Source organism: Phascolarctos cinereus, unplaced genomic scaffold (genome assembly GCF_003287225.1).
Source record: "Phascolarctos cinereus isolate Bilbo 61053 unplaced genomic scaffold, phaCin_HiC Scaffold_4;HRSCAF=312, whole genome shotgun sequence".
In the NCBI taxonomy this organism is placed as follows: Eukaryota; Metazoa; Chordata; class Mammalia; order Diprotodontia; family Phascolarctidae; genus Phascolarctos; species Phascolarctos cinereus.
In genome coordinates, this window is record NW_027555847.1 from 315,076,845 (window position 1) to 315,103,976 (window position 27,132).

Here is a 27,132-nt window from a genome sequence, read left to right on the forward strand (position 1 = left end):
CCATATTTGAACTCAGGTCCTCCTGACTTCAGGGCCAGTGCTCTATCCACTGCGCCACCTAGCTGGCCCTTGACTCAGGAATTCCTTGTTCAAAGTTTTGCCTCACCGGTGGGTTTGGATTCAGAATTAAAAGATATGGTTGACATATCCATTTGCGGCTTTAATTAATTGATTGGGCAGCAAGAAGGGGTTCTAGACTATGAGTGATGTAGAATGGCAGAATGGAAGGAGTGTTGCATTTTCCGTCTTAATTGATCTTTCCCAGTCTTTCCCCCTTCCCTCTGAGGTTACTCGGTATCCGTCTACCCTGTATCTATATTGTATGTTGTACATAGTTGTTTACATGTTGCATCCATCCTTAGAATGTGATCTCCTTGAGGGGTGGGACCATATTTTTGCATTTCTTTGAATCCCCAGTGCTTAGCACAGTGCCTAACATATAGTAAGTGCTTAATTAATGCTTGTTGACTGACTGGCCACAGTGTGAGGACCTGAGTTTGAATCCTAATTCTGCTTCTTTGATACTATTTCCCTGGACAAGTCACATAAACTTTCTGGGCATCTGTTTCCTAATTTACCAGTTTAGACAGTTGAAACAGATGACCTCTAAGGTCTTTTTCAGCCTTACCCTCTGATCTTTTGCCTGGGCTCCATGTGCAGTTCTCCTACTAACTAGCTGTGTGACCTTTGACAAGTAATTATATTTCTCTAAAACGAGAGGTCACCTTAGACCAGTGGTGGCAGACTCAGATAGAAATGGATCTCTGTGGGCTGCATATTGACTTAGAATACCACAAATTAACATACCTAAGTTGTATCATATTTTTATTAATTTTGTTAAACATTTTCTGGCTGCATTTTAATCTGGTTTGGCAGCACTCTTACAAGGCCGGGGGTTTGACACCTCTGACCCTAGATCAGGGGTAGGGAATCTGTGACCTTGAGGCCACATGTAGCTCTCTAGGTCCTCAATCAAGTACAGCCCTTTGAGTTCAAACTTCACAGAAACGAATCCCCTTAGTAAAAGAATTTGTTCTATAAAACTTGGACTCAGTCAACAGGCTGTACCCAATGGCCTCGATCATCTGAAAGGTACCTTTAACATTTTATGTGTACATACTGGAAAAAAAATGTTTATTTTGTACTTCAGTTCCAGCCTCGATGCCTTGGATGCTGACAGTGAAGGGGAAGGGAATTCTGAGCGGTCCCGTATCTGCTATCCTCCAGAGGCTCATGGTTCCTCAACAACAGGGACCACAAGTGGGGATGAGCTGGACTCATTTGAGACTAACGTTGAACTGGATTTTAACATCAGTAGGACCGAATCACTTTCAATTTCCAACAATCTACAATCAAAGGTATTCTGATTTTTGCTTCTTTTTCATTTAATTTTAACATTTTGCGTATTTAACACATACATGTATTGTTGTTCAGTTGTTTCAGTTGTGTCTGACTCTCCATATACCCATTTGGAGTTCTCTTGGCAAAAATATTGGAGTGGTTTGCCATTTTCTTCTCCAGCTCGTTTTACAGATGAGAAACTGAGGCAAACAGGGTTGAGTGACTTGCCCAGGTGTCACACAGCTAGTAAGTGTCTGAGGCTGGATTTGAACTCAGGAGGATGAGTCTCCCTGATTCAAAGCTCAGTGCTTTATCTACTGGTCCACCTATCTGTCCACACACATGTATATATGTGTGCACATATATATATCACTTACATATGTACACACTTTACACATATGTGTAGGCATGTATATAAGTACATACACCCATGAAAGGTACCATATGCTGTTTCCAGTATATGAACTGCATTTTGGAGATCCTGAGCCAGACTAGGTCTCTGCATGCTTTTATCATTCTTCCTCGCAAATTAGTACAATCTTATAAATAAATGGAAAAATTTTATACGTAATTAATTCTACCAACTTGGCTTGGTCAATGGACAGAAACTGATAGTACGATGAATGAACGTTGGCACACCTGCTTGCCTCATGTAAAATGGCACTTGCCTTAGGAAATTAGGTGAAAATTATAAACAAAGGATGATATTTATTAGGCATTCTGCTGTTGTAGTCGTCTGTATGAGACAATGTCAACTTTAACGGTGTTGTAGTAAGTAGTACGATTTTCTCTTATTGTGAGCAATTTCAAATTGAAATTCTCTTTTATTTTGCTGATTTTAAAAAGAATATTAACCAATTTCCAGTGCCATTTGAGAAAATGCTTTGTGTGTGTGTGTGTGTGTGTGTGTGTATGTGTGTGTGTGTAAATAGTGTCCTTCCACCTATTTACTTTTTATTGCTGCCAGCCTATTTTTTTATGTAAGGATACTACAGTGTAACAATACCTTTATATTTTTGCATTCACATTTTACTCTTGTATTCCTGTTTAATAAATATGAATTTATATGAATATACTGTACTGTGAAACTTCAAGTTGTTAAAATGCTTAATGAAACTGGTTTTGATAAGAAGGGTACAGATTCCTTTTTTGAAATGTTTAGGACTAAGGCAGAACTGCTTTTAAGAGACTCATCATCTTTATTCCTCTCTCATATTCAATTTAACTTATCTTTTTCCAAAGAAAAACTTAGGTTGATTAATGGAAAAAAGTCAGAGTTATTTAGGATTAGGGAAAAAGTCTGTTTGTAATCATTAACTACAAGTGTTTGCTTTTTACATTGATTTTTAGCTTCTCAGGAAATGTACTTGAAAAGAAATAAATAAGCATCCTTCCCTTCTCCACACCCCTTCCCCTCAAGTGATTTTTCTCAGTGGTCAATATTTGATGCAGTTGACAGTTATTTATAACCATTGTAGGCTTTTAGAATTTGACAATCAAGTGATATTTCTGAAGATAAGAATTGTATATGGTTATAAATGTAGACCAGAGCTCTAGTTATGAATATTGTATGAAGTTCTGAAATAACCACTTTTACTTGAGGTGAGAGACAATTCAATCTTCATGGAATGGTAACAATCTCACATGGTTCATTTTCCAGAAAAATTATATTTTAGAAAGTATATATTGTACTTAGAAAGGGAGTCTTGGTAGAGTGGGGAGAGAACCAGCTAAGGGGTCAGTAAGTTCCTGGTTCATGTATCACCTCTGCCACGTGTTGGATATGTGACCTTGCACAAAGAAGTCACTTAGCTTCTCTGGACCCCAGGCAACTTCTTCACCCTCTGAGTTGCAAAACAAGTGTCATTTGCACTAGTATAAGAATTTTCCAGGATTTCCCTTCTCCCTACATTAAAGAAATAGCAAGTCTGATTCTCTCTCTCTCTCTCTCTCTCTCTCTTTCTTTCTCCCTCTCTTTGTTCCCTCCTCTCCCTCTCTCTGTAGATCTAGATTTAGAAAGATAGATATAATGCCAGCAAGATATAATGCCTATAGAACATTTAAGCTTTTTATATAGAGAAAAAAATGTAGCAGAAACACTTGAGTTGAATTTCTTCTGCTTTTAAGAGACTAGTTTCAGTAATGTCCCAGATGATCACATTGTGTTTTGAAGTTATGCTTCAGGTCAATATTATACACATATTAGACATTACATAAATATGCATACATACTCACACATATAAACACACACATGTATATATGTAAATGACCAATATAAACTTAGTCTGGCGTAAGATCAAGTGTATGTATATATTTATTCATGCATGTATGATTGAACACATACCTACACACAAATACATGTGCATATATATGTATATTTATGTGTCTATATACCTGTAGATATGTATGCGTGTATATTTCTATGCATATGTACATATGTGTATCTATTTATCTATCTATCTGTCTATCTAGATACAGATATTGCACAATGACCAACCTGTCATCAGCTCTTCATTTAGTCAAATCTTTCGTGACTCTGTTGCCATAAAGTTCCTGTCATTTAGGGTTTCTCCATCACTCTCTCCTTTACTAGTAGCAACTCAGCCAAGAAGATTGTGAGGAAAGTTTCTTTCTCTGTAGCTCTGAGATGTTCAGGGTTCCCAGTGGAGAAGAAGACCATTGCATTGGTTCCAGATCTATCTCATCTTCCTCCTAAATCCTCCTGTTCCCCTTAGACTAAATATAACCTGACCATTGCCAGGTTGGAAATTAAGTAGAATTTATTACTTTTTTTCTTTTTTTTTTCCAGGCAGTTGGGGTTAAGTGACTTACTCAGAGTCACACAAGCTAGTAAGTGTCCAGTGTTTGGTCTGAGGCTGATTTGAACTCAGGTCTTCATGACTTCAGGGCCGGTGGCCTTTCCACTGCGCCACCTAGCTGCCCCTACAATTTATTGCTTAAGAATTGTGGAGAACTTTAAAAGAGTAATTGCTGTGAGTGTGATTTCAGTGACTCTGTGGTTCAGCATTGGGACCGTGGAATGGAGTCATGTCTGACAAAAGCCTCACAAGTGCATGAACCTCATATTTTTCTGTCAGAAAAATGCCAGAAATGGCCTTTCTCGCCCTTGATGCCCAAGAAGAAATATGCCCAATTGAAACTCTCTAAATAAATAATCAGGGATTTATAATCCTGATTCCTTTGGAATTGGAACTTAATGACAGAAGTCCTTGATAACTAGCCTCTGTTTAATTTCATTCCATAAATTTGGGCCAGCGAGGTTTGTTAAGAAAAGTTAGACACTCGTTATTTGCAGGGACTCGTTATTTTAGGCCTAATCATAAGTGATAGCTAGGAAGTAGAAGGTAGTAGTCAGTTCTGGGATCATGATGCCTATATACCCTGTGAAACATTGGAATATATTCCAGGTCTGTCTTTAATAAATTTCTGGTGCTTACATTTTTAAATGGGAAATATAATATATTATCTATCTTGTTTTCTCTATCTTCATGAAAGCTAGTGTTCTATGATGTATTAATAACATATGATTGGGGATAAAAGACGAAAATGGAAAGCCATTTAAGATGCATACAAATAGATAAAATAATCATGTATATTCAGTGGTGTTTAAATGCTAGACTACAAGGCCTTGGAAAATAATGTCTTATAACATACTGAGATGGGAGAAATGCAAGTCTTTGAGAAACAGCTGAAATAGAGATATCTTGGAAATGAAGTGCAGACCTAGAAGGATTATACAAGGAATCTATTCCAAAACAGAGATTCTTGAGTTTCTCCCCAGAGGTGACACTTGCATAATGTATTTAAATAGAAGTTGTTTGCTTTTAGAAACTACTGTGACATCATCATATTTTTTAAAGTTTAGGTTCATTTTTAATAGTCTTTTCCAGTCTAAACAATCTCAAGTTACTATAGAAGTTTTTGTCTTCTCACTGCTTTTTTCAAGTAACATCAGAAAAAACCAATTCTCTCAGTTAAGAAATCAGACTGATCATTTTACGCTTTAAGTACTCAAAATTCTCAAATGGGTTGGTGATCTTATCAATTCTGGGTGTTTCCTACCTCGTGGTGCAGATCCCAACCTGACCATGCCCATCTTGCGAAACTGTTGTCCATGTTGTCTTAGGAGTGAGTCACAGGCAATCCGCCCAAGACGCTTCTTCATGTTTGACGTCACATAGCTAAACAGTAGTCCGGCTAACTTTTTTCACTTTTTAACAGGTAATCGTTGGCCATCATATCAGTATAGCCTGATTTTTATAGAGGATCTTTACCCTGCCTGAATTTTAACTTTGTTGTCCTCAAAGATCCAAGCATATCTGGAAGACAAAAATGTAGATTTTCTGGTTATTTCTAAGTATTAGAAAGAATAATGACATTTCAAGAGTTGTGGGATTAAAAAATAGAAATAAAGCAATTAAGCTTTCATATTAAGAAAAAAAAATGTAGCAGAAATGATTGAATTGAATGGCCTCTACCTTTAGAAGAGAAGTTTTAGCAATGCCCACAATGTGATCGATCATATTATGTTTCTAAGTCATGTGTTGGATCTATCATGCTTAATTGTGCTGTCCCTTAGGATTCGCTCCTCTCTGGACTCCGGTCCCGTTCCTATTCCTGCTCATCACCCAAAGTTTCCTTAGGGAAAAACCGTTTGGTACGTGATTGCACAGTGTGTGATTCAAATGAAGGTAAGCATTATTTTCTGTTCCTATTTTGAGAACCCAAAAATATCCAGAGGATATTTTCAGCCAAGAAAAGTAAATAAATTATGTCTAGTCAACAAGTGGATGTTTTCATTTGAATTTTGCTGATCCTCTCTGTTTTCTTTTATTTATCTCTTCAGTCTCAGCAAAAGTCCTTTTCTTGTTCACTACTCCAAATCACTCAAATAGTGATGAACTTTAAATTAAAGTGTGTGTGTACACACACATGCCAATAAATCTCTTGTTTCAGCAATGATAATAGTTTTCCTTTTGTGAGGAGTTAATGAAAATGCTTTTCCTGGTATACAATTCATATTTGATAAATTACTCTGAAGGAGTTGTTGTGGAAAGAAGGCTGGATTTAGAACCTATGGGACCTGGATTTAAATCTCAGCTCTGCCACATGATACCTGGTTCTGTGTAGGTAGGTGCTTTCATCTCTACAGACCTTAGTTTCCTCATCTATAAATGTGAGACTTGTACTAGGTATTCTTTAAGGTTCCTTTCTGCTGTAAAGCAGTGACCTCAAGAATATTTTGTATATATCCATATACACATACATACATGCATACATATTTAGAGGAGGGGCAGTCCGGGTTAAGTGACTTGCCCAGCTTCACAAAGCTAGTATCTTTTTTTTTTTTTGCTTTTTGGTGAGGCAGTCAGGGTTAAGTGACTTGCCCAGGGTCACACAGCTAGTAAGTGTCAAGTGTCTGAGGCTGGATTTGAACTCAGGTACTCCTGACTTCAAGGTCAGAGCTCTAATCACTGTGCCACCTAGCTGCCCCAAAGCTAATAAATATTTTGAGGCTGGATTTGAACTCAGGTCTTCCTGACTCAAGGGCTGGTGCTCTATTCACTATGCCGCCTAACTGCTCCAATGTATGTATTTTTTTGTTATCTCTTTAAAGTGGAAAGAAAAATTATCCATCTAACTTAGAATCATGGAACTGAAGAGATACTTCAGATGTCATTGATCCCAATTCTCTCATTTTTCAGATGAGAAAACTGAGGTCCACAAAGGTTTAATGACTTGTTCAAGGTCATGCAGCTACTAAGAGGCAGAACTAAATCTAGAGCCCAGATCTTCTAAATCCTGCTCCTCTTTTTTTTGTTTCTGTAAGCTCCAAGGTGACTCTTAAAGGAGAGATGGACTTATGATTTCTGGCATATCTTTCATATCTTAGTAAAAATTATTTTAATATCTCATTCCCCCAAAATGTCCCACATTCCAGAAAATAGTTAATTCCTCTCATTTATCCATTGTCTTATTCCTTTTGTATTATATTTTTGCAAATCTTTCCATACTGAGATTACAAAGTCTAAAAACTGTTAGAAAAGCCAGAATATACTTAAAGTATTTTCAGTTGACCATTTTAAAGAAAAACTTATTGAAATACTGTCTTTACATTGTTGTTGCTATATAATTAGGCATTTCCATTTCTCCCACTAAGTGTAATCTGTATAAAATTCAACCATTTAAAAAAATAGGGCAAGATAAATACATGTAAACAAATATCTACCAAATGTTTCCTTACTCCCACTCCCACCCTTTTGGGAGGAATAGAGAGAATAAAAAAAAAATCAATTATAAACATTAATACATATATAGCTTATAGAGAGGAGAAGGAAAAAAAGGTCGGTTTTTTTTTAAGGGTTCATTGTATGTTTGGAAGAAAGGAGAAAAATAAAGCTCAATGGATTTATTCTGTTTGGATCATGAGTCTTTTCTTCCATCAGGAATTACCAAGGTCTTTGAGATGGACCAGATTTGTTTTGATGGTGACCCCATTTTTTTTCCTGTCAAATTGTTCTGTGATATTATTATGATTGATTCCTACCTGTTAAACAGAGTTTACACTTGGAATATTAGGAAAGCATCTGCTACTTAATGGTAACATGAAATAACCGTGTGTGTGTGTGTGTGTGTGTGTGTGTGTGTGTGTGTATGCATATGCATGATGGACTCTCTTGTTATGCCTGGCTGTGGCTTTCCGGATTTCTTTTACATTCCTAAGCATTCTGAGAGGACTGATCAGACTGAGAAGGAATAAGATATGTCAAAGAAGAGGAATTGCTATAAAATAAGCTTATATATATTTCTGTTAATAATCCAAGCTGAGTTTTTAATTGAATAATTGTTTGAGAAATTTTGAAGTAATACCTTTGCTTCAAACTCAGTTCCTAAATCTTTGCCTATGGCCTGGATGTTCCAATAATAGAATAAAAGTCTAGTCTAGCTGTTTTACTTTATAGAGTAGGAAACAGAATCCTACCTAGGAAGGGTAAATAAATTGCCCAGGGCAACAGTACATACTAAACCTGAGATATGGGATTTGAATGTAGGCCCTCAGATTCTGGAGACAGTGATCCACTTCTACTGTTCCCCATTGCTTCTACTTTCCTTTTCTAAACCTAGGCTGTCAATTTTCATACACAGAAGGTGATCGATCCCATGAGTAATCAACATGGCAACCTCTCCTTATGCATAAAATCAAAATCCCTTCATGTAATTCTTTTGGGGGACATACTGTGGGCTTGGGCTAAAGGGAACCTCATAAATATTAGCATCATAATTACAACTTTATCCAGCTGAATAGTTCTCTAAAATAGTTATACATTTAAAAATTATATATGAAATAAACGTTTATTTGAGAGAGGTAATGTAGTCGTATGAACAGAAGCTCTGATAGAGTGTCCTGAAGCCTGCTTAGAATCTGGATCCATCACTATTGTGCTGGATAACCTTGGTCATCTACCTTCTCTCCTTAGTGCCTCAACTTATATGAGTTAAGTATAATTAATACCTGTTTGTCTTACTTTATAGAGTTGTTGTGAGGATGACAGATAATATCTATAGAGTAAAATCACGAACTTCTGTGAGCTATATTCTCTATTCAATACAAAATAATACCAGTCATCATTAATGCACACCTGTATTTACATTAATCTCTAAGACAATAAGTTGAGGAATGGATGATGATCTGCATTGGTCCAAGAAGTTTTTCCCACTAATGAAATTATGGATCTGGTCAATATTTGTATAGCCTATACTTATTTTTTTTCATAATGGATTCCTTCTTAAACATATGAAACATTTCCATTTTCCATTTTTTGGGTATCATTTTGACATTCTAGTTTATAACTTTAAAGGACTTATCCTCACTCTGTAGATGGTGTGTTCCTCAACAGTGGTCGTCCCCTCCTTCAGTCTCTTTCACTGTCTAAATCAGTGTCTCTGCTCCATCCTTGTAGTAAGTACTCTCCTGGAAACAAGATGCTGCTAAGCTGCTTGCATGAAGCTACCTGCAGTGTCTGTTGGGAAATTGGCTTTCCCTTTCTTTTCGATGAACCTTAAGGCAAATGTTATTGCCCTTCTTTGAGCCAACTGCTGCTGCTGCTGCAACTTGTCATGGGTACTGCAGCCATATTACAATTTATAATTCCCTCTGCTAGACTGCAGGATATTTTTTCTAAAGCTTTGCTAAAAGGTGCTAAAGGTTTTTTTGTTTCTTTTTAAACACTTTTGTGTGTTGGTGACTAAGTGTTTTGAATCAGGGATGAAGCTGCAGGGTGGACTATATAAAGAGGAAAATTAGTATTGTTGGGATCAAGCACATGAAGTTTGCTGATTTTCTGCACTTCTGAAAATATTTGCTGGCACTTGCTGAAGCTAACCCAGATTTTGGAAAAAAAAATCTCAACACTTGGCAATGTAGTGGTGTTTGTATTTCATGGAGTGTGATGATCTTGTCCAGGGTGACTCTTGCTTGTAAAAATTTGTTTTCTAATTTTCTACCCAGCCTGACAAAAAATGGTGGAGGGTGTGCATTTCATATGAAAAAAGCAATGACCAGCCTAGTTGACTAGCCTTAGTTTTAATTTTCTGTTCTGTGTTTTGCAGAGCAAAGAGCTTACAGCTTATCGGAGCCATCACGAGAGAAAAGGTATAGCCATTACACATTTCCTAAGAAAATGCTTATTGGAGTCATTTTAAAAACAACCAAATACTAACTTGCCATCTCAGTATTCACGACTGCTGTGTCCAAGCATGGCAGACATCAAGAAGCTTAGTAAGAGAAGGTAGAATTGTATGCTATGAGGCATCTCTGCCATCACTTGGTATATTAGTAGTGACTGGGATCCTCTCCTTACTGCCATCACCTCATTGACCTTGCGTTCCTAGTTCTAGGCCTCTGTGCCTTGGGACTGGAGACTAGCTTTTTCTATTGAAGGTCTGCTTTCCCAGTCAGCCAATTCAAGCCTTATAGAGTGAAGGAGAAGCAGAGAATAAGGCCCCACTGTTATTTTATGGACAGCGTGTGATTATGAGAACTGGGAAGTATAATAAGACCTTGGGTGGTTATGCTCCAGAACAGAAGTTTTTAGCCCTTTTTTGGAACCATTGTCTTGGAACCATTTGGTTTTCATCCTGATTGAAGCTTCTCCATCTTTCTATCCATTATGTTATACTTCCTCTTATCTCTTGAACACAGGAGGTGCTTAACAAACATTGAATTGTTGGATGTAAGGACAGCTCACAGGCTCCTAATCAGTAGATTTATTGCTTGAAAGGACCTCAGAGTACATCTAGTCCAACCATCTCATTTTATAGATGAAGAAACAGATTGTGACTTACCATCAGTCACAGTTAGTAAGCTTCAGGAGGAGAAATTTGAACCCAGCTCCTTTGATTTCAGAGACAGCATTCTTTCCAACTATCCCTGCTGCTTCCTCTTTTCAACAAGCTTTTATTACATATGTCTACTATTTGTAAAGGGCAGGGCTAGGGGCTCAGTACACAAAAATGAAATAAGATAAAATATCTGCCTTTCAGGAATAGTAGATTTTGTCTTGTGCCTCTGCCATCTTCCTTCTAATATGTGTTTGATAAATGTTTGAATTGAATTGAATTTTGTCTAGTAAGGAGAGAAAATATACATACAAATAGTTATAAAACAACTTGGATTATAGAGCAAAGGAGAAAAGTTTACTGCTGCTAAGAATATCTGTAATAAATGACTAATAAATGTTATTAAAACAAACACACCATTAAATATACCTTTAAAATACTTCACAAAGTTTGGTTATCTTCCTATAGATATTTAAAAGTCTTTTTTTTTATTTATAGCTTTTATTTTCACATTACCTTCATTTTAAAATATCTCCCTTTCCCCCTCCCCACTCAGCAAACCATTCCTTATAATATTTTTTTAAAGAGTGGAAAAAGAACAGTATGGCAAAACCAACTGACCAAGTCTGACATTGTATGTGCTATTCTATTCTGCACCTTTTGTCTAATGCCTCTGCAAAGAATGGAGGAAAGAAGCACATTTTCCCATGTTTTCTCCAGGGTCAAGCTTCTTGGTCATCTAACTATCATTTTGAATATCAAGATTCTCCTCTGTTTTCTTAAGCCTCATATAAACAATGATTTTGCAGTAGGTACTTGATTGGAGGAGCAAAGCCTTCTTTAGCTCTTAGCCACCTACATCTTAGCATCTGAAACATGGAATTGATTCTGTAGGCATTTGTGTATTAGGGGAAGGGAATAAACATTTATTTACTATACTATAACTATCCTTTTTCTCCCACTTTTCATTTCCAATACCCTCGCTTCTCACTGTTTTTCTTTGTGTTTTGAATCTTGATAGGGATTCCCTTAATGGTAGAAATATACTGGTGCATTCATAGCATAGAGAGCCTAGTACAATCAATGAATAGCATTATGTGTGGGATTTGTTTAGTATCTTGTCAAATAGATCAGTGACATCCCAGATCTCAATGTTTGAGCTAAGTTGTGCTTCTACTTAAGTTGTTGTCTTTAAGATTCTGTTATTTTATGTAGGAAACTTAGTTTCTGTAAAAGAGCATTGTCAGCTGAAGCAGAGTGTTCTCTTGACTTTGCAACCTCATTTCAGCCTGTGACACTTCAGAGTTTCTCAAAGGATATATGTCTGACTCTTGAATGTCTGTCCTTCTTTCCTTCCTTCCTTCCTTCCTTCCTTCCTTCCTTCCTTCCTTCCTTCCTTCCTTCCTTCCTTCCTTCCTTCCTTCCTTCCTTCCTTCCTTCCTTCCTTCCTTCCTTCTTCCTTCTTTCCTTCCTCCTTCCCTTCTTTATTCCTTTTTCCTTCTTTTTTCTTTCCTTCGCTTTTTCCTTCCTTCATTCTTTCCTTCCTCCCTCTCTCCCTCCTCCTCTCTCTTTTCCTTCTTTTCCTCTTTCCTTTCTTTTCCTTTTCCTTTTTATTCTTTTTCCTTCTTCCTCCTTTCTTACATTCTGCCTCTTCCTTTCCTCCTCATTCTTTCAATTCCTTTATTCATCTTTCTCCTCTGTTTTTCTTTCTTCCTTTCATCTTTCCCTACCTTCTTTTTGTGTTATGGCAATAAACACCATAGGGACAGGCAGATCCATAACAAGGCATCAGCTGACCTTACACATGTCTCAGTGCTAGAAAAGTGGCTGGTGAGGTAACTGCTTCTAATAATCTGGAGGAGGTCTTTGAACTTTGTGTTTTCTTCTGTGTGGGAGATTCTGAGAATTTATCAGCCTAACTTTTCTCAGATTTGTTCCCAATCCAGCTTTGCTTTCAATGTTGCCCTGCTTTTTTGTTGGGTTCTTAGGCAGAACAGTGGATTCAGTCTTAGAGTTTCTGGATATATGATTATTGTATTCTTGGATGGTGCATTTCATTATAATATCAAGTGTAAATTGGGAATTATAATTGGTCAATTTACATGTTGCCTTATTAAAACCTAAAATTTGCAAAATTATTGTTTTTAGCTATAGTTTTGTAGAGTCTCTAAATAGTAGCTACAACTGTGCTGGAGGAGGAGTAGAGCTGGCTTTGATAAGAAAACAAACCATTTTCCTTTGCTGGGATAGTGTAGGAGTGATCTGCCAGGAAGTAGGGAGTGTGGATGAGTATTTTTCACAGCCCCTGCATCTGTGATTTTTCAGTGTGTTTGACATGGAAGCCCTCAGAGAAAGCTTTTTTCATATAGTTGATAGCCCTGAGTTAGGGCCATTGGGATACTGGATATAAGATAATCTGAATAAGAGCTATTTCTCAGGATATATCAAGCCCACATCATTATTTGATCTTTCCAAGTCTCAATCTGTAGATTATGAAGGAAAGTCATAGAAATGGATAGGGAATAATTGATCTGAAAATCCTGAATTTAGAAGGTCAGCTGAATGAAATTAAAATGATTTGTTCATTCCAGAGGGACCTTTTCTTTTTAAGCCTTGAAACAAGTTAGGGCTCTTATGTCATTTTTGCCCGTGAGATTATTGCAAAGAGAAAACATATGAGGTAGCTGAAGAGTTGGCTAATCTGTTCTAGGTTTTGTAAATGTGTTTTGCAGTTGTTAGGGAAGTAGAAAGGACAAGAGGAGGAAACCCACGTATACCATGATTACTTTCTTACCATTGAAATACTCAAGTTATATTTATTCTTCCCCTCCTCTTTCAAGGGTGTGCTTTAACAAACTAATCCATTAGGAAGAGCTGTCACATGACAACCCTTCCACCCTCACAAGCATCAATAGTGGTTAGGGATTTGTGCAACATGGCTTACAGTACAACAAGCTCAGACAGGGGCCAGCTGGATCACCACTGATATCCCTGCTCTGCTCAATCAAGTTCAATTATTTTCTTTATTTTTTTTAAAGGTCAACTGAATTTGAGGCACATAGCAATTGTTTTCCCTTAAAAAATATAATAGCCAAATGAATGTTTAGATATTGACTCTAAAGGAGCTACCAGAGATATGAAAGAAACCCTTAGATTTCTTTAGAGTATATTGAAATTTATAGACAATATTAGAATTTGTAGCCTGGAATGGAGCTTAGGGATTATTTAGCCCAACTACTGTAATTTTGTTTATAAGAGAACAGCCCAAACAAGTGAAGTCACTGAACAAAATTTTCTTATATCTCTTTTTTAAAAAAAAATCAATGTTTTGATTGATTATGGACTTGCAATATAGCCAATAAAACTTTCTTGATAACCATTTACATTTGAGTTAATTTCATTGAATAAAGAAGAGATTCTTAATGATTTTGTATGTGTCATGGACCCCTATGACAGTCTGGTGAAGCTTATAGAGCCCTTCTCAGAGTAATGTTTTTAAATGCATAAAATAAAATACATGAGATTACAAAGGAAATCAATGGTATTAAAATACAGTTAGCAAAATATTTTTAAAAAAACAAGTTTTTGGACTTCTGGGGTTATGAACTCTTGGCCTAACAATTTTTAGTCAACCTCTCTGTCTTTAGTTGATGAGGAGTAGTAATAGTCTCCTGTATTTTGACACTTCTCTGTATGCTTTGAAGCATTCTTTAGGGGCTGAATGTACTAGGCTTCAGTAATGACAAATAGAGTCCTAGAGTGGAAGAGACTTCAATTTTTAAACACATGTTGGGAAAGTGTTGCTTTCTTAAATATTATCTAATTTGACATAAATACCATATTGACCTTTAATATGTGATTTTCTCTCATTTTATGGAATGGGTTTTTGTAGAGCAGCTTGTCTTTCAAGTATTACTCTTGTTTTGTTGTTTGGTTTTGAGAATTACAGCACTACCAGTTGACATTTAGGAAAATACATCTTTTCATGGAAGGTCTTTGTTCTCTTCTGTCCTATGATTCAGGAGCCAGACTTAGGAGATTTCTAAATTTTATATAGTCATTTCTCAATTATCAGTAACTTCATAGACTAATCTTCAGTCTCCTCCCCTTTGTCATTCAACTGACTGTCAGATTTCTGGGAGTGAGGTATGAGGAGGAGGACTTTGAAGCTGGGCACAGAGATGATAAGTTGTTTGTATTTCTGAGGATTACGTTTGTACACACCCTTGTATGTCTGTAAAAACATTGAGTCTGACTAATTCCCCACCATATAGATGCTTTCCAAATTATTATGTGTTTGGCTCATCTGGGACCTGGAAACTTTGCTTTATCACCAGTAATGGGGAGTAGACTTTTTTCTTGGATGAGAAAGTAGGGTTGAAATGACTTCTGAATAAACAGAGAAGGTTTTCATGTCTTTAGAAAAAAAAACATTAAAATTTGAACACATCTAGCAAATGCTAGACTAAGTACAGTGGATGATATTTCTAAATCTGCAATTCTGCCTTGCATTGTTCATGGTAAATGATTCTATGTTCTAGGATTCAAGAGGAGGAATGGGATAAATACATCATACCTGCCAAATCAGAATCGGAGAAGTACAAAGTGAGTCGTACGTTCAGCTTTCTCATGAACAGGATGACCAGCCCTAGGAATAAATCTAAGGTAATTAACTGGGAGCCAATATCATATCTTGCAGAAAAAGGTAATGGACATTGCATTCATATCTTTGTGGCCTGTGGCTCCCAGCAAGTGCTAAAAAGTTTCTTCTATGTACTTAAAAATTCTTAGTTTTTCTAAATTGCATTTTTTTGTAGGGCTTGTATTTGAAAATGTTTTTGTGTTTAGAATGGATTAGGGTATAAACTCCTAGTTTTAGCTTACCTTGGCTGGGAGTTTTGGGGAAGGGTGTTACTCAGTACTAGGAGCAATCTTTGCAGAGATAATTGTTAATACAAAGACTTTGTACTGTTAAAAAAATTGGCTGTTAGTACTCCAACTGCTTTTAATGGCTTTTCCCTCTCCTGCTATTGTTGTGTCCGAAGACAAAGAACAAGGATGCCAAAGACAAAGAGAAATTGAATCGACATCAGTTTGTTCCTGGGATGTTCTCAGGGGTTCTACCATGTTTTGTTTGTGATAAACCCATTCAGGGAAAAGAGTCATTCCAGTGTGCTAGTAAGTAGCTTCTTTTGATTTTGCTGAATGTGTTTATGTTTTGTCTTTGTTCATTTTCTCTTCACTAGTTTGTAAGCTCCCTGTAAGAACGTACTAGACCTCAACAAATATTATCTTAGCTTCCCTCTTCAGCACTATGTACCTGGTAGGTGGGAGCTCAAAAAATTGTTTATTGGTTTTACTTTTCTTTAGTTTTGTCTGTTTTTGGTGTTGATATTCATTTATAAAAATGAGCTTCAATGCATAAGTATTAAAACTATTCTTATTCCCACACACCCAGGTGGACTCTTGTCTCAGGGCAGCAGCCATGACCTGCCCTCTCTGGGGCTGCATACAAGGTCTTTCTCCATTTTAAAACTTACATTTTGAACTCACAGCTGAGGTTTTAAGTATGATAAATGTCATAGGCCGATTTTTTCTAAAGATGAACTGATTATTTTCCCCTCATAGTGACTGTGGACTTTAGCTCTCATCAGGTATGCCTTACCTTCTTTTCCTTTTGAGTAAGTCATTTTTTGCTTGTTACAAGATCAGAAGTTAAGGACATCTTGTGTATAGTTGTTAAATGTAGTTGTCCCAAACTCAAATAAATATTTTTTTTGTGAATTTTTAATTTTATTTAAAAATGTATTTAGTATTTTGTTTTTCCCTAATTATGTGTAAAACTAACTTTTTACATCAGTTTTTAAAACTTTGAGTTCCAAATCCTCTCCCTCCCTCCCTCCCTCCCTCCCCACACCTTCCTCACTGAGAAGGCAAGCAATTTGATATAGGTTATACATGTGTAGTCATGCAAAACATTTTCATGTTGGTCATGTTGTGAAGCAATACATAAACAAAAAAAAAACCCTCAAGAAAAATAAAGTAAAAAAATTATGCTCCAATCTATATTCAGACACCAACAGTTCTTTCTCTGGGGATGGATAGCATTTTTCATCATAAGTCCTTCTCAGAGTTCTCTTGGATCATTCTGTTGCTGAGAATAGCTAAGTCATTCATTGCTGATCATCTTACAATATTGCTATTACTTTGTGCACAGTACATTTCACTTTGCATCAGCTCATGTAAGTCTTCCCAGATTTTTCTTGTAGCACAATAGTATTCCGTCACAATCACATACTGCAATTTGTTCAGCCATTCCCCAATTGATGGGCATCTCCTCAATTTGCAATTCTTTGCCACCAGAAAAGAGTTGCTATAAATATTTTTGTACATATAGATCCTTTTCCTTTTTGTTTTTTATCTCTTTTGGAATACAGACCTAGTAGTGATATTTCTAGGTCAAAGGGTATGCATGGCTTTATAGCCCTTTGGACATAGTTCCAAATTGCTCTACAGAGTGGTTGAATCAGTTCACAGCTCCACCAATGGTTCATTAATGTCTCATTTTTCCTACACCCCCTCCAACATTTGTCATTTTCCTTTTCTGTCCTATCAGCCAATCTAATAAGTATGAGGTAGTACCTTGGAATTGTTTTAATTTGCATTTCTCCAATCAGTAGTGAGTTAGAACATTTTTTCGTATGGCTCTAGATTGGTTTGATTACTTCATCTGAAAACTGTTCATATCCTTTGATCATTTATCAATTGGAGAATGACTCTCATTTTTATAAATTTGACTCAGTTCTCTATATGTTTGACAAATGAGGCCTTTATCAAAGAAACTTGCTTCAAATTTTTTTTCAGTTACTATTGTTAACTGTATTTCCCTCCATCCTATTTCACCTTCATCCCACCCCATTTATTCTATTCTCTCTCTCCTTTCACCCTGTCCCTCTTCAAAAGTGTTTTACTACTGATTGCCTCTCCCCCAGTCTGTCCTCCCTTCTATCATCCCCCATCCCCTTTGCCTCCTACTTTCCTGTAGGATAAGGTAAATTTCTGTACCCAATTGAGTGTATATGTTATTCCCTCTTTGAGCCAATTCTGATGAAGTAAGATTCGCTCCCTTTTACCTCCCCCCTGCCACTTCCTCTCCACTGTAAAAGCTTTTTCTTGTCTCTTTTATGTGAGATAATTGACCCCATTCTACCTCTCCCTTTCCCTTTCTCCCAGTGCATTCCTCTCTCATACCTTAATTGTATTTTATAAGATATCACCCCTTCATATTCAACTCACACCTGTGTCTTCTTTCTATATATATTCCTTCTAACTGCCTTAATAATGAGAAATATCTTATGAGTTATAAGTAACATCTTCCTATGTAGGAATGTAAATAGTTTAATCTTGTTAAATCCCTTATGATTTCTCTTTCCTGTTTACCTTTTTATTCTTCTCTTGAGTCTTATATTTGAAAGTCAAATTTTCTGTTCAGTATTGGTCTTTTCATCAAGAATTCTTGAAAGTCCTCTATTTCATTGAATACCTATTTTTTCCTCTGAAGGATTATACTCAGTTTTGCTGGATAGGTGATTCTTGGTTGTAACCCTAACTCCTTTGACCTCCAGAATATGACATTCCAAGCCCTCCAATCCTTTCATGTAGAAGCTCCTAAATCTTGTATTATCCAAGGCCTGCACAACATATTGCCTCCAGGCCATTACGGTCCTCCAATGTGGCCTGCAGGTGGTATGTTGTGCAGGCCTATATTTACATCCTCTTCATTTTTTGAGGGCCACTCAAAATCCTTTTGTAGGCCACTGGTTGTGCAGGACTGTGGCTGCACGATACTTGAATTGTTTCTTTTTGGCTGTTTGTAATATTTTCTCCTTGACCTAGGAGCTTTGGAATTTGGCTATAGTATTCCTGGGATTTTTCATTTTAAGATTTCTTTCAGAAGGTGTTCAGTGGCTTCTTTCAATTTCCATTTTACACTCTGGTTCTAGAATATCAGGGTAGTTTTCCTTGATAATTTATTGAAAGATGATGTCTAGGCTCTTTTTTTTGATTATAGCTTTCAGGTAGTCTAACAATTTTTAAATTATCTCTTCTGGATCTATTTTCCAGGTCAGTTGTTTTTTCCAATGAGGTATTTCACATTATCTTCTATTTTTTATTTTTTTGGTTTTGTTTTATCTTGATTTCTCATAAATTAATTAGCTTCCATTTACTCAATTCTGATTTTTTAAGGAATTATTTTCTTCAGTGAACTTTTGTACCTTCTTTTCCATTTGGCCAATTCTGCTTTTTAAGGAGCATTTTTCTTGAGTGAATTTTTGTGCCTTTTCCCCATTTGACCAGTTTTAACTTTGGAGGCATTCTTCTCCTCATTTGCTTTTTGTACCTCTTTTACTGTTTGACTTAGTCTTTTTTTTAAGGTATTATTTTCTTCAGTATTTTTTGTGTCTCCTTTACCATACTGTTGACTGTTTTTTTCATGGTTTTCTTACATCATTCTTATTTCTCTTCCCAGTTTTTCCCCTACCTCTCTTGATTTTCAAAATCTTTTTTGATCTTTTCCATGGCCTGAGACCAATTCATATTTTTCTCGGAGGCTTTGGATACAAGAACTTTGACTTTGTTATCTTCTTCCGAGTGTATGTTTTGATCTTCCTTATCACCATAGTAACCTTCTATGGTCAGAATTTTTTCTGTTGTTTGCTCATGTTCCCAGCCTATTTCTTGACTTTTAACCTTTTGTTAAAATGAGGCTCTGTTTCCAGGGTGGTGGGCACACCATCCTAATCTTCAAGGTTTTTGTGCAGTTGTTTTCAGAGATACTTTTAGAGACCTGTAGGTTTTCAATTCTTCCCATGTGGATATGATCTAAGGAAAGGTGTGTTTACTACTCTGCTGGCCTGTGCTCTGGTCTGTGGGCAACTCCATGTACTCTTTCTGCCCTGGAACTGTGATGAGGGTCCCAGCTCCACTATGGCTATAAGCTGGGGTGTGCTAGTGCTCCTCCTTGCCCTGGGACTGCCACCCAAGACTGTGACTCAGATCCGAGTATGGGCAAAGCAACAGAGTCCTGCCTCAGTGCTAGTAAAGAGACCCCTGTAATCTCCTTCTGAGCAGTAGTTCGCTGAGAGCTCTGGAAGCAGCAGATGGTGCTGCAGAATCAGAGGCTCCCAAGGCCTGCTCCTGGTTTCCTGGGGCTGGGGCTGTGCTAGCATGGCCTGTGCTAGACTGCGCTCCACTCTTACCCAGGTGTAACACACCTTTCCTGCTGGCCTTCTAAGTTGTCTTTGGCTGGGAAATTATTTCACCCCATCCTTTTGTGGATTCTTCTGCTCCAGGAATTGTTTTATGGCATTGTGGAAAGGTATTTAGAGGGGTTTTGGGGAGAGCCCAGGTGAGTTGCAGACTTTTCTCCTCCATGTTGGCTCCACCTCCTAAATATTCTTTTAAATGTCATCTGCAGGGTTTTGCTGGCCATTCTACAGCCAACATTAAATGCATAAAAATGCACAAGAACTTTTCAAAGATATCTTTTAGAGCATGAAGGTTGATTTCTGGAATATGGAAAGGCACAAGATAAATAATGCTCACTCTTAAAAAAAAATAAGTTATTGGTATTCTTATCTAGTCTACAGAAGATTTACTAAATGTAACTTGGCACCTTCCATTGATGTCCACCCCCTCCCAATCCCTTTTTCAAACTACCACCCCACTTCTCTCCTTCAGTTGAAGCCAAATTCCCTGAAGTTATACTACCTGTGTTCATTTCTCAGCAACAGCTTCCCATTTAACTGCCTGACTTTTGTCCCTCCTACATTACTTATTAAAACAACAACAACAACAACTATTCTTTTAAATTCAATTCAGTTCGATAAAGATATGTGCCCAGCACTGTGCTAAGCACTGGTGATACAAAAAAGAAAAAGACAGTGTTTGCCCTCAAGAAGCTTACAATTTAATGGGGAATTATAATATACAAAAGGAGGCTGGAAAACTGGAGGTTCTAGGGGTGGGGTTTGGGTGAGAGCGGACACCAAGGGTCATGATGAGGGGGGAAGGTAAGGGAACTGTCTGGTGCTGTGGAGTTGAAACCAGGCAGAGCTGCAGATGCAAAGTGGAATGGGTGATGTATCATCACTGACTGCCTTCTAGGCTTAGCCAGGTCAAAATGTCCTTTTCTTAGGCTTCATCCTCCTTTATCTTTCTGCTGCACTTGATACTGTTTGTGACCCTCCTCCTTGAAATACTCTATCATCCTTTGGGTGCATTTGGCTAGCCATGACACTAGCTCCCTGCTACCTACTTTCTTTTAGTTTTGTTGCCTTTCCTAATTCCACTTTCTTTCCTTTCCTTTCCTTTTCTTTTCTTTTCTTTCTTTTCTTTTCTTTTCTTTTCTTTTCTTTTCTTTTCTTTTCTTTTCTTTTCTTTTCTTTTCTCTTTTTTTAATTTATTTTAAATTTTTTTAACATTCTTTTTTGGTTCTCCCTCCTCCACTCATGAGAAAGCAAGCAATATGTACCCATTATACATGTGAAAGCATGTAAAAAATATTTATATATTTGCTATGTTAACCAAAAAAAAACAACAACCAAGAAAAATAAAGTGAAAAAATATGCTTCGGTATGCACTCAGAGTTCATTAGTTCTCTTTCTGGAGGTGGAGAACATTTTTCATGGAGTGTTTGGGGAATTGTTCATTATTGTGTTGATCAGAGTAGCTAATCTAGTGAGGAACCAGCAACCCTACAGGTCCTCAAGTGTGGCCCTCTGACTGAATCCAGACTTCACAGAACAAATCCCCTTGATAAAAGGATTTGTTCTGTAAAACTTGGAGTCGGTTAAAAGGCCACACCCAAGGACCTAGAAGGCCACATGTGGCCTTGAGGCTATAGGTTTCCCACCCCCAGAACAAAGTCTTTCACCTGACTTTTTTATTTATTTGTTTGTTTAATAATTAGATCACTGTTCTCCTCTTAATCTAGGTTCAAAATCTTAGAGTCATCTTTGACCCTCATCTTTCTTTGGGCCTGATATCTAATTAATGAACAAGTCTTTTTCTTCATGATTCTTAGCCATCCCTTCCATTCCATTCCCATTGATTTGCCTTTCATATCTCTTCTGGTTTTATAGAGAAGGATAGGAATTTCTCAAGTGCAGTAAAACCTCTGGACAAAATCCCTGTGATTTTTTGGAGTGGTTGTCAAAGTCTGTTGGAAAAATCCATAAATACATATGACATGAAGTTGCCACTCAATCTTTGGTTGACATATAAATGATAACTAGCAAGGCAAAGAACAAATAGGTTAGACAAGGACAAAACACTTCTTTTATGTTCCCTGTGGCCCCTTACACAAAGTTGGGCATATGAGAGAGTTTTGGTTAACCTTTGCTGACTAACAAAGTCAAGGAAATTAGGGCTTGGTGTTAAATGAACATTTTGAAATACATATTATGCCAATTTATGGGGTGGGCTACAATTTCAGGTTTGGTGAGAGAAGCAATTTTGTGGGGAGAATCTTCATTAAAAGAGAATGTTCTGGTCTTGTGCATTTTAAGTAAATGATACTTTGATATGAATATTGAAAGGTTTGCTTTTTCTTTCAGCCTGTAATGCAAGTGTACACAAAAGCTGTAGGGAGTGCACCCCTCCATGTACCAAGGTAATCTGAGACCACGTCTGTATTCTGTTGCTAGGCTCCCTTGGTTGAATTCTCTCATCATGACCTTTAAATGTCTTCCCCAAGCAGCAGCTGTAGCGAATGGTGACCATTTGTTTGGTCCAGGAGGCAGGAGCAAATTCTGTCCTTAAAGCAGATGCTTCTAAAAAACACATAAAGACTAAAGTGCAGCCACACATAAATGTAGGTTGGGCTTGGATTTGTTTTCCTTTCTGTTGCTTGTTTGAGAAGGTCAAGGATAAAATGAAGGAATCAGTGAATAGATTTGGAAGTGATATGGGGATGGTTGCTTAAAGCACTATATAAGTGGGAACTATGATTATTAGTCATCCTGTGGCATGTGAACTTCAGTGTTCTGGCAGAAGTGTCCCTGAAGTGCCCTCTTTCTTATTTCCCATAACAAGAATAGCAAGTAGCTACTAATAAAGACAAAAAAAAAAAAAGGAGGTAGGAGGAGACTGAATGGAAGGGAACTCTTCCATCTTGCTCCTGGCAGGGTGGGCAGGCTCTTTCTGGTTCCCCTGAGGATACTTCTTGAACACTGTTCATAATAAAAAATGTAATGTCTAAGATGAGAGTCACTAATTAGAGTCTCTGTTTAACTCTGTGGGCCTTGTCATAGCAAGACTTTGATCTGATATTGTGCATTTCTACTGTTCTTCCTTACCAGAAACTCCAGGAGAGATATCACAACAAGATCAGACCACAAGCCACTCTTGCAAGTAAGTTCTATGGATAATAATAAAATGGCCAGGACAGTTCTCTTGAAGTATAATGCATACCACAAATATCTCTCCAAATACAAGACCTTCTTTTATTGTTTTCTTATTTGTTCAAGTGTCTCTCCTTCCACCACCTATGGTGGATTTAAGATGATTTTTGCATTTGAAACACACAAGTCACAAATGAAAAACACTCATCAGACCTACTCAAGAATCTTATGTGAATGTTTCACTTATTGTATGAACCTTTTAATGGTAAGCTCAATTGGTTAAAATTTGCAAAAACAAAACAAAATTTTAAAAACACCCTTTTACTAGAAATAGAGTACATGTGCACCTGTTCAGTTGAGAGGCCTCTTCACATTGTCCTCTAGCAGTCTGACTGGCTCTCTCCTTTGCCCCATTAACCTCACTCTTGTGTTGGTCATATTGCCATTCAAATTGTGTCTCTTTCCTCCCTCCCCTCACATCAGGTAGATGGTGAGCTGCTTCAGGGCACAGATTGGGTTGTTTTTCATTGTGGTATGTATAGAGTAGGCACTTAATACATATTTGTTTGACTGGATGAGAAGGAGCTGTGGGTTAATGGTTTTCCTCTCCTTTCAGATAATGGGTTCTGTCATACACTCTTTAAAAGTATTTATAGTATTTTACAAGTTTGCCTGTATTCAGGATGTTTTTTTCCTTTCCACCTCCTGACATACAAGAATGGATATTAAACATAATAGGCTATTGAAACACCATTTTTTTTTTCAGGATGGAGCCGTTGAATTTAAGTTTGAGTGGCAGTTTTTCACCTACCTCCATTCTTATGCCATGAGGGACACTCCTCCTTCTCCCTTCCTCCACCCCTCCAACAGCATTCCATTCTATTTATATACCCTGTGTGTGTATATAGGTATACACACAGCATGTATTATATTAATGATGCTAATAACACCTTGTATTTATTTAAAACTCACCTCCAGGGAGCATAAGCAGTAATTTGTAGGTAGGCTGTGTTCCATGTTTCCCCATCCCATTGCCCTCATTATTTACGTAGTATTGAATACTACAGTCTCCAGATGGACACACCAAAATATGGCTCTGTGTAGGCATGGCTTTTGGGTAGGGTGTTAAATTGAAGGGATATTGCCAGTGGATGGACTGTATGTGGAGAATGATCTGATGTCTAACTTCTTAAAAAAACGTGAGTGAACTGTTTTTAGGATTTCACTTTCTGTACCTTATTGTGATTTTTACTGTCCTTTAAAAAACCAACCAACCAACCTGTGATGCTTGTACTTTGCTTTCCAGATTCCTCATTTAGGGATATTCCTCATCCCAGTTCCTCTTCTCTGCACTCTTCTTCTTCCATGCCTGTTGGGCTCCCTGCTGGAAGAAAAGAAGCCTCATGTCCAGGGCACTCACTGTCCAGAAGTGTTCCTGGTACCAACCTAGAAAGGTAAGATTTAATCTGTTTTCACATCCTTAAAGTTCTCAGAGTTGATGCTATGGTTAATTCTGCTTCTTATCTCCCTCCCTATCCCATTCCCCACCTGATTTAGTTTCAGAAGGTCAGTGACATCTTTGGAATCAGATGCTGATGGAAGCAACTGGAGGACTAGGTCACATTCTGATGAGCTGTTACAGTCCATGGGATCTTCTCCCTCCATGGATTCATTCATAATGGAAGGTGAGAAGAGTACTCTCTGGCATTCACTTAGCCATTGATATCTCTGTTAGCATTTGGGAAAAGGAAAAAAAGATTTCCTATTTTATTTTATGAAGTCAAATAGTATCAAGATTATATTACATATTCTCTGGTTCTTCAGACTGGGTGGTCCATCTTCCTATTGAAATTTATGATCTCTTATTTTAAATTCTATTTAATAAAACTTATATTCTAAGTATGTTGTGTTACAGTAAAAAGAATGGAAATTTAACATATTAATAGCACCAAATATGGCCTAGCGAGTATGATAGTCCTTTATTTTAAGTTTTTAAGATTCATATTCTAAGAAATAATATCCCAAGAATGGCATGTGCTAGTGAAGACTATGGAGCTTATGGTGTATTGATGATCATTTTTGTGTTTTGCTGCCATCAAAATGAAAAAAATTGACCCAACTCAAATTAATTTATATTTGCTCCTGAGCTTTTCACTGATTTCAGTTGTATATAGAATCCAGATTTCCCTATTTCAATTGTAAATGTATTTAAAAATAGAGAGGCAGATGACACGGTGGCTTGATGGCTGGCTTTGGCATCAGGAAGACCTATGTTCAAATCTTGTTTCTGACACATACTAGGTGTGTGATCCTGGGCGAATTATTTAATCTCTTTATGCTCTGGGTCATCCTCTGATATTAGAAGTAACAAATGAGTTGCTGATCTGCATTGGTGGAGGGTGTTTCTATGCCAGGAATTCCCCACCCTGATGAAATCACAGGTCTGGATCACCCTCCTCCTTCCCTGCTCCCCCCCCCATAAGATGTCTTTCCAAACTTAAGCATAATGCACTCTTCGGCTGTTTTTCTGAAACTAGCCTGAACTTCCTAGCCACAAGATATTTTCTTAAGGATGAAAGTTGCTTTCTGAATACAAGGGGAATGAAATAATTCTGCAAAGAGCCCAAGGGGATATCACAGTTACAGTAAGGGAGGAATCCTGGGATCTGAGGGACATTCAATACTTTATGCCTAAATTAAAATGATCCCAAGTGGCTACTATTCTCTCAGGAGATTTCTTACATTCTCTCTGCCTTTAAAGGGGCTAGAAATGCCACATGAAGATCAGAAATTTAACTCCCTCCAAAGTTAGGCAGAACCTAGATAAGTGGAAGTAGCTGAAATGAAATCTTAAAAAAAAATCCAACCACACTCTAAGGGCTTAATAAGTACAGATCATTCATAATCATTGCTACCAACCACAAGCATAATGGAATTGCTTTTTGGTATGTGCTGGATAAACTCTTGGTCAGGTGGGTTGATGGGCAACTATGATTTTTTTCCTGTGTTGGGACTATTACACTATGAAAGGTCTCTGGCTTAGACTCCAGCACTCCAAGGATATTGCTTTAGACTTGGGGAAGAAAGGAGAATGCACTGAAGTCTGAAGTTACATGGGGACAGAATATACTCTAAAATAGCCTGGTCCAGACAACCCCGTAATAATTATAACCAATAGCTAACATTTATTTAGCACTTTAAGATTTCTAAAATGCTTTACCACCCTGTGAGGTAGGTGCTATTATCTACACTTTACAGATGAAGAAATTGAGGCACAAAAAGTTTAGGTGACTTGTTCAGGGTCACACAGCTAATGCGTGTCTAAGGTAGGATTAGAATTCAGGTCTTTCTGACTCCATGTTCTTTGCTCTGTCCACTATACCACTTAGCTGCCATGGGAACTCTAGAAGGTGTTATCTGCTTGGAGAATTTTCATGGGATCTGGGACCTACCCTCTTTTCCAAATACATCAGAACTCCCTAAAGGGGACCCTTGAACCCACTTGTGGGAAGATCCAATTCAGGTGGGTCTCAAATGGTGCCCAGCAACTTGGTCTCAGAGCATTATCTGGATTGGCATGGGAGGATCTCCCTTTACATGTACACTCTCCCCAGTGCCTGCCATGACTTCTTTCTTCATCTTCCTATCTAGTCTTTAAAGTTCAACTCAAATGCCATGTTCTAGCTTGCTTGCTAGTAGCCCCTTGGATCAATCAACAAGCATTTATTAAGCTCCTACTACATTCCAGACACTGTGCTAGGCATGAGGAAGATGAAAACAAAGATGGCCCTTGCCCTCAAGAAGCTTACATTCTAGCCTCAATCTCACAGATCCCTGTTTGCTGGTTGTCTTGTGAACTCATCATCATAAGGGAGCAGGAAAGGTTGTTCACTGGAGCTCCTGATCAATTTGTTGAATTTTCTGACCAACTAGGTGAAGTTTGCAGGGTATGAAACTCTGTCTGAAGTCTGCCTGCCATTATATTATGTGTAATTTTGGATTGGTTATTTTTAGTTCTTACTTTTCC

The 27,132-nt window shown here is 37.4% G+C and overlaps 1 protein-coding gene across 5 annotated transcripts in view; it reads left to right on the forward strand.

The window, feature by feature from the left end:
* Nucleotides 1-27,132, forward strand: part of ARHGEF28 (Rho guanine nucleotide exchange factor 28) — a 249,912-nt gene that overhangs the window by 131,792 nt on the left and 90,988 nt on the right. For 3 of the 5 annotated variants that reach the window (XM_020998382.2, XM_020998383.2, XM_020998385.2), the window contains 10 exons: nucleotides 1,151-1,358; nucleotides 5,942-6,053; nucleotides 9,242-9,322; nucleotides 9,973-10,015; nucleotides 15,243-15,366; nucleotides 15,747-15,879; nucleotides 22,320-22,375; nucleotides 23,064-23,115; nucleotides 24,412-24,559; nucleotides 24,663-24,790. In XM_020998382.2, the coding sequence (XP_020854041.1) occupies nucleotides 1,151-1,358; nucleotides 5,942-6,053; nucleotides 9,242-9,322; nucleotides 9,973-10,015; nucleotides 15,243-15,366; nucleotides 15,747-15,879; nucleotides 22,320-22,375; nucleotides 23,064-23,115; nucleotides 24,412-24,559; nucleotides 24,663-24,790 (1,085 nt within the window). The remainder of the gene's footprint in view (nucleotides 1-1,150; nucleotides 1,359-5,941; nucleotides 6,054-9,241; nucleotides 9,323-9,972; nucleotides 10,016-15,242; nucleotides 15,367-15,746; nucleotides 15,880-22,319; nucleotides 22,376-23,063; nucleotides 23,116-24,411; nucleotides 24,560-24,662; nucleotides 24,791-27,132) is intronic. The other 2 variants (XM_078153157.1, XM_020998386.2) reach the window with 1 other exon arrangement.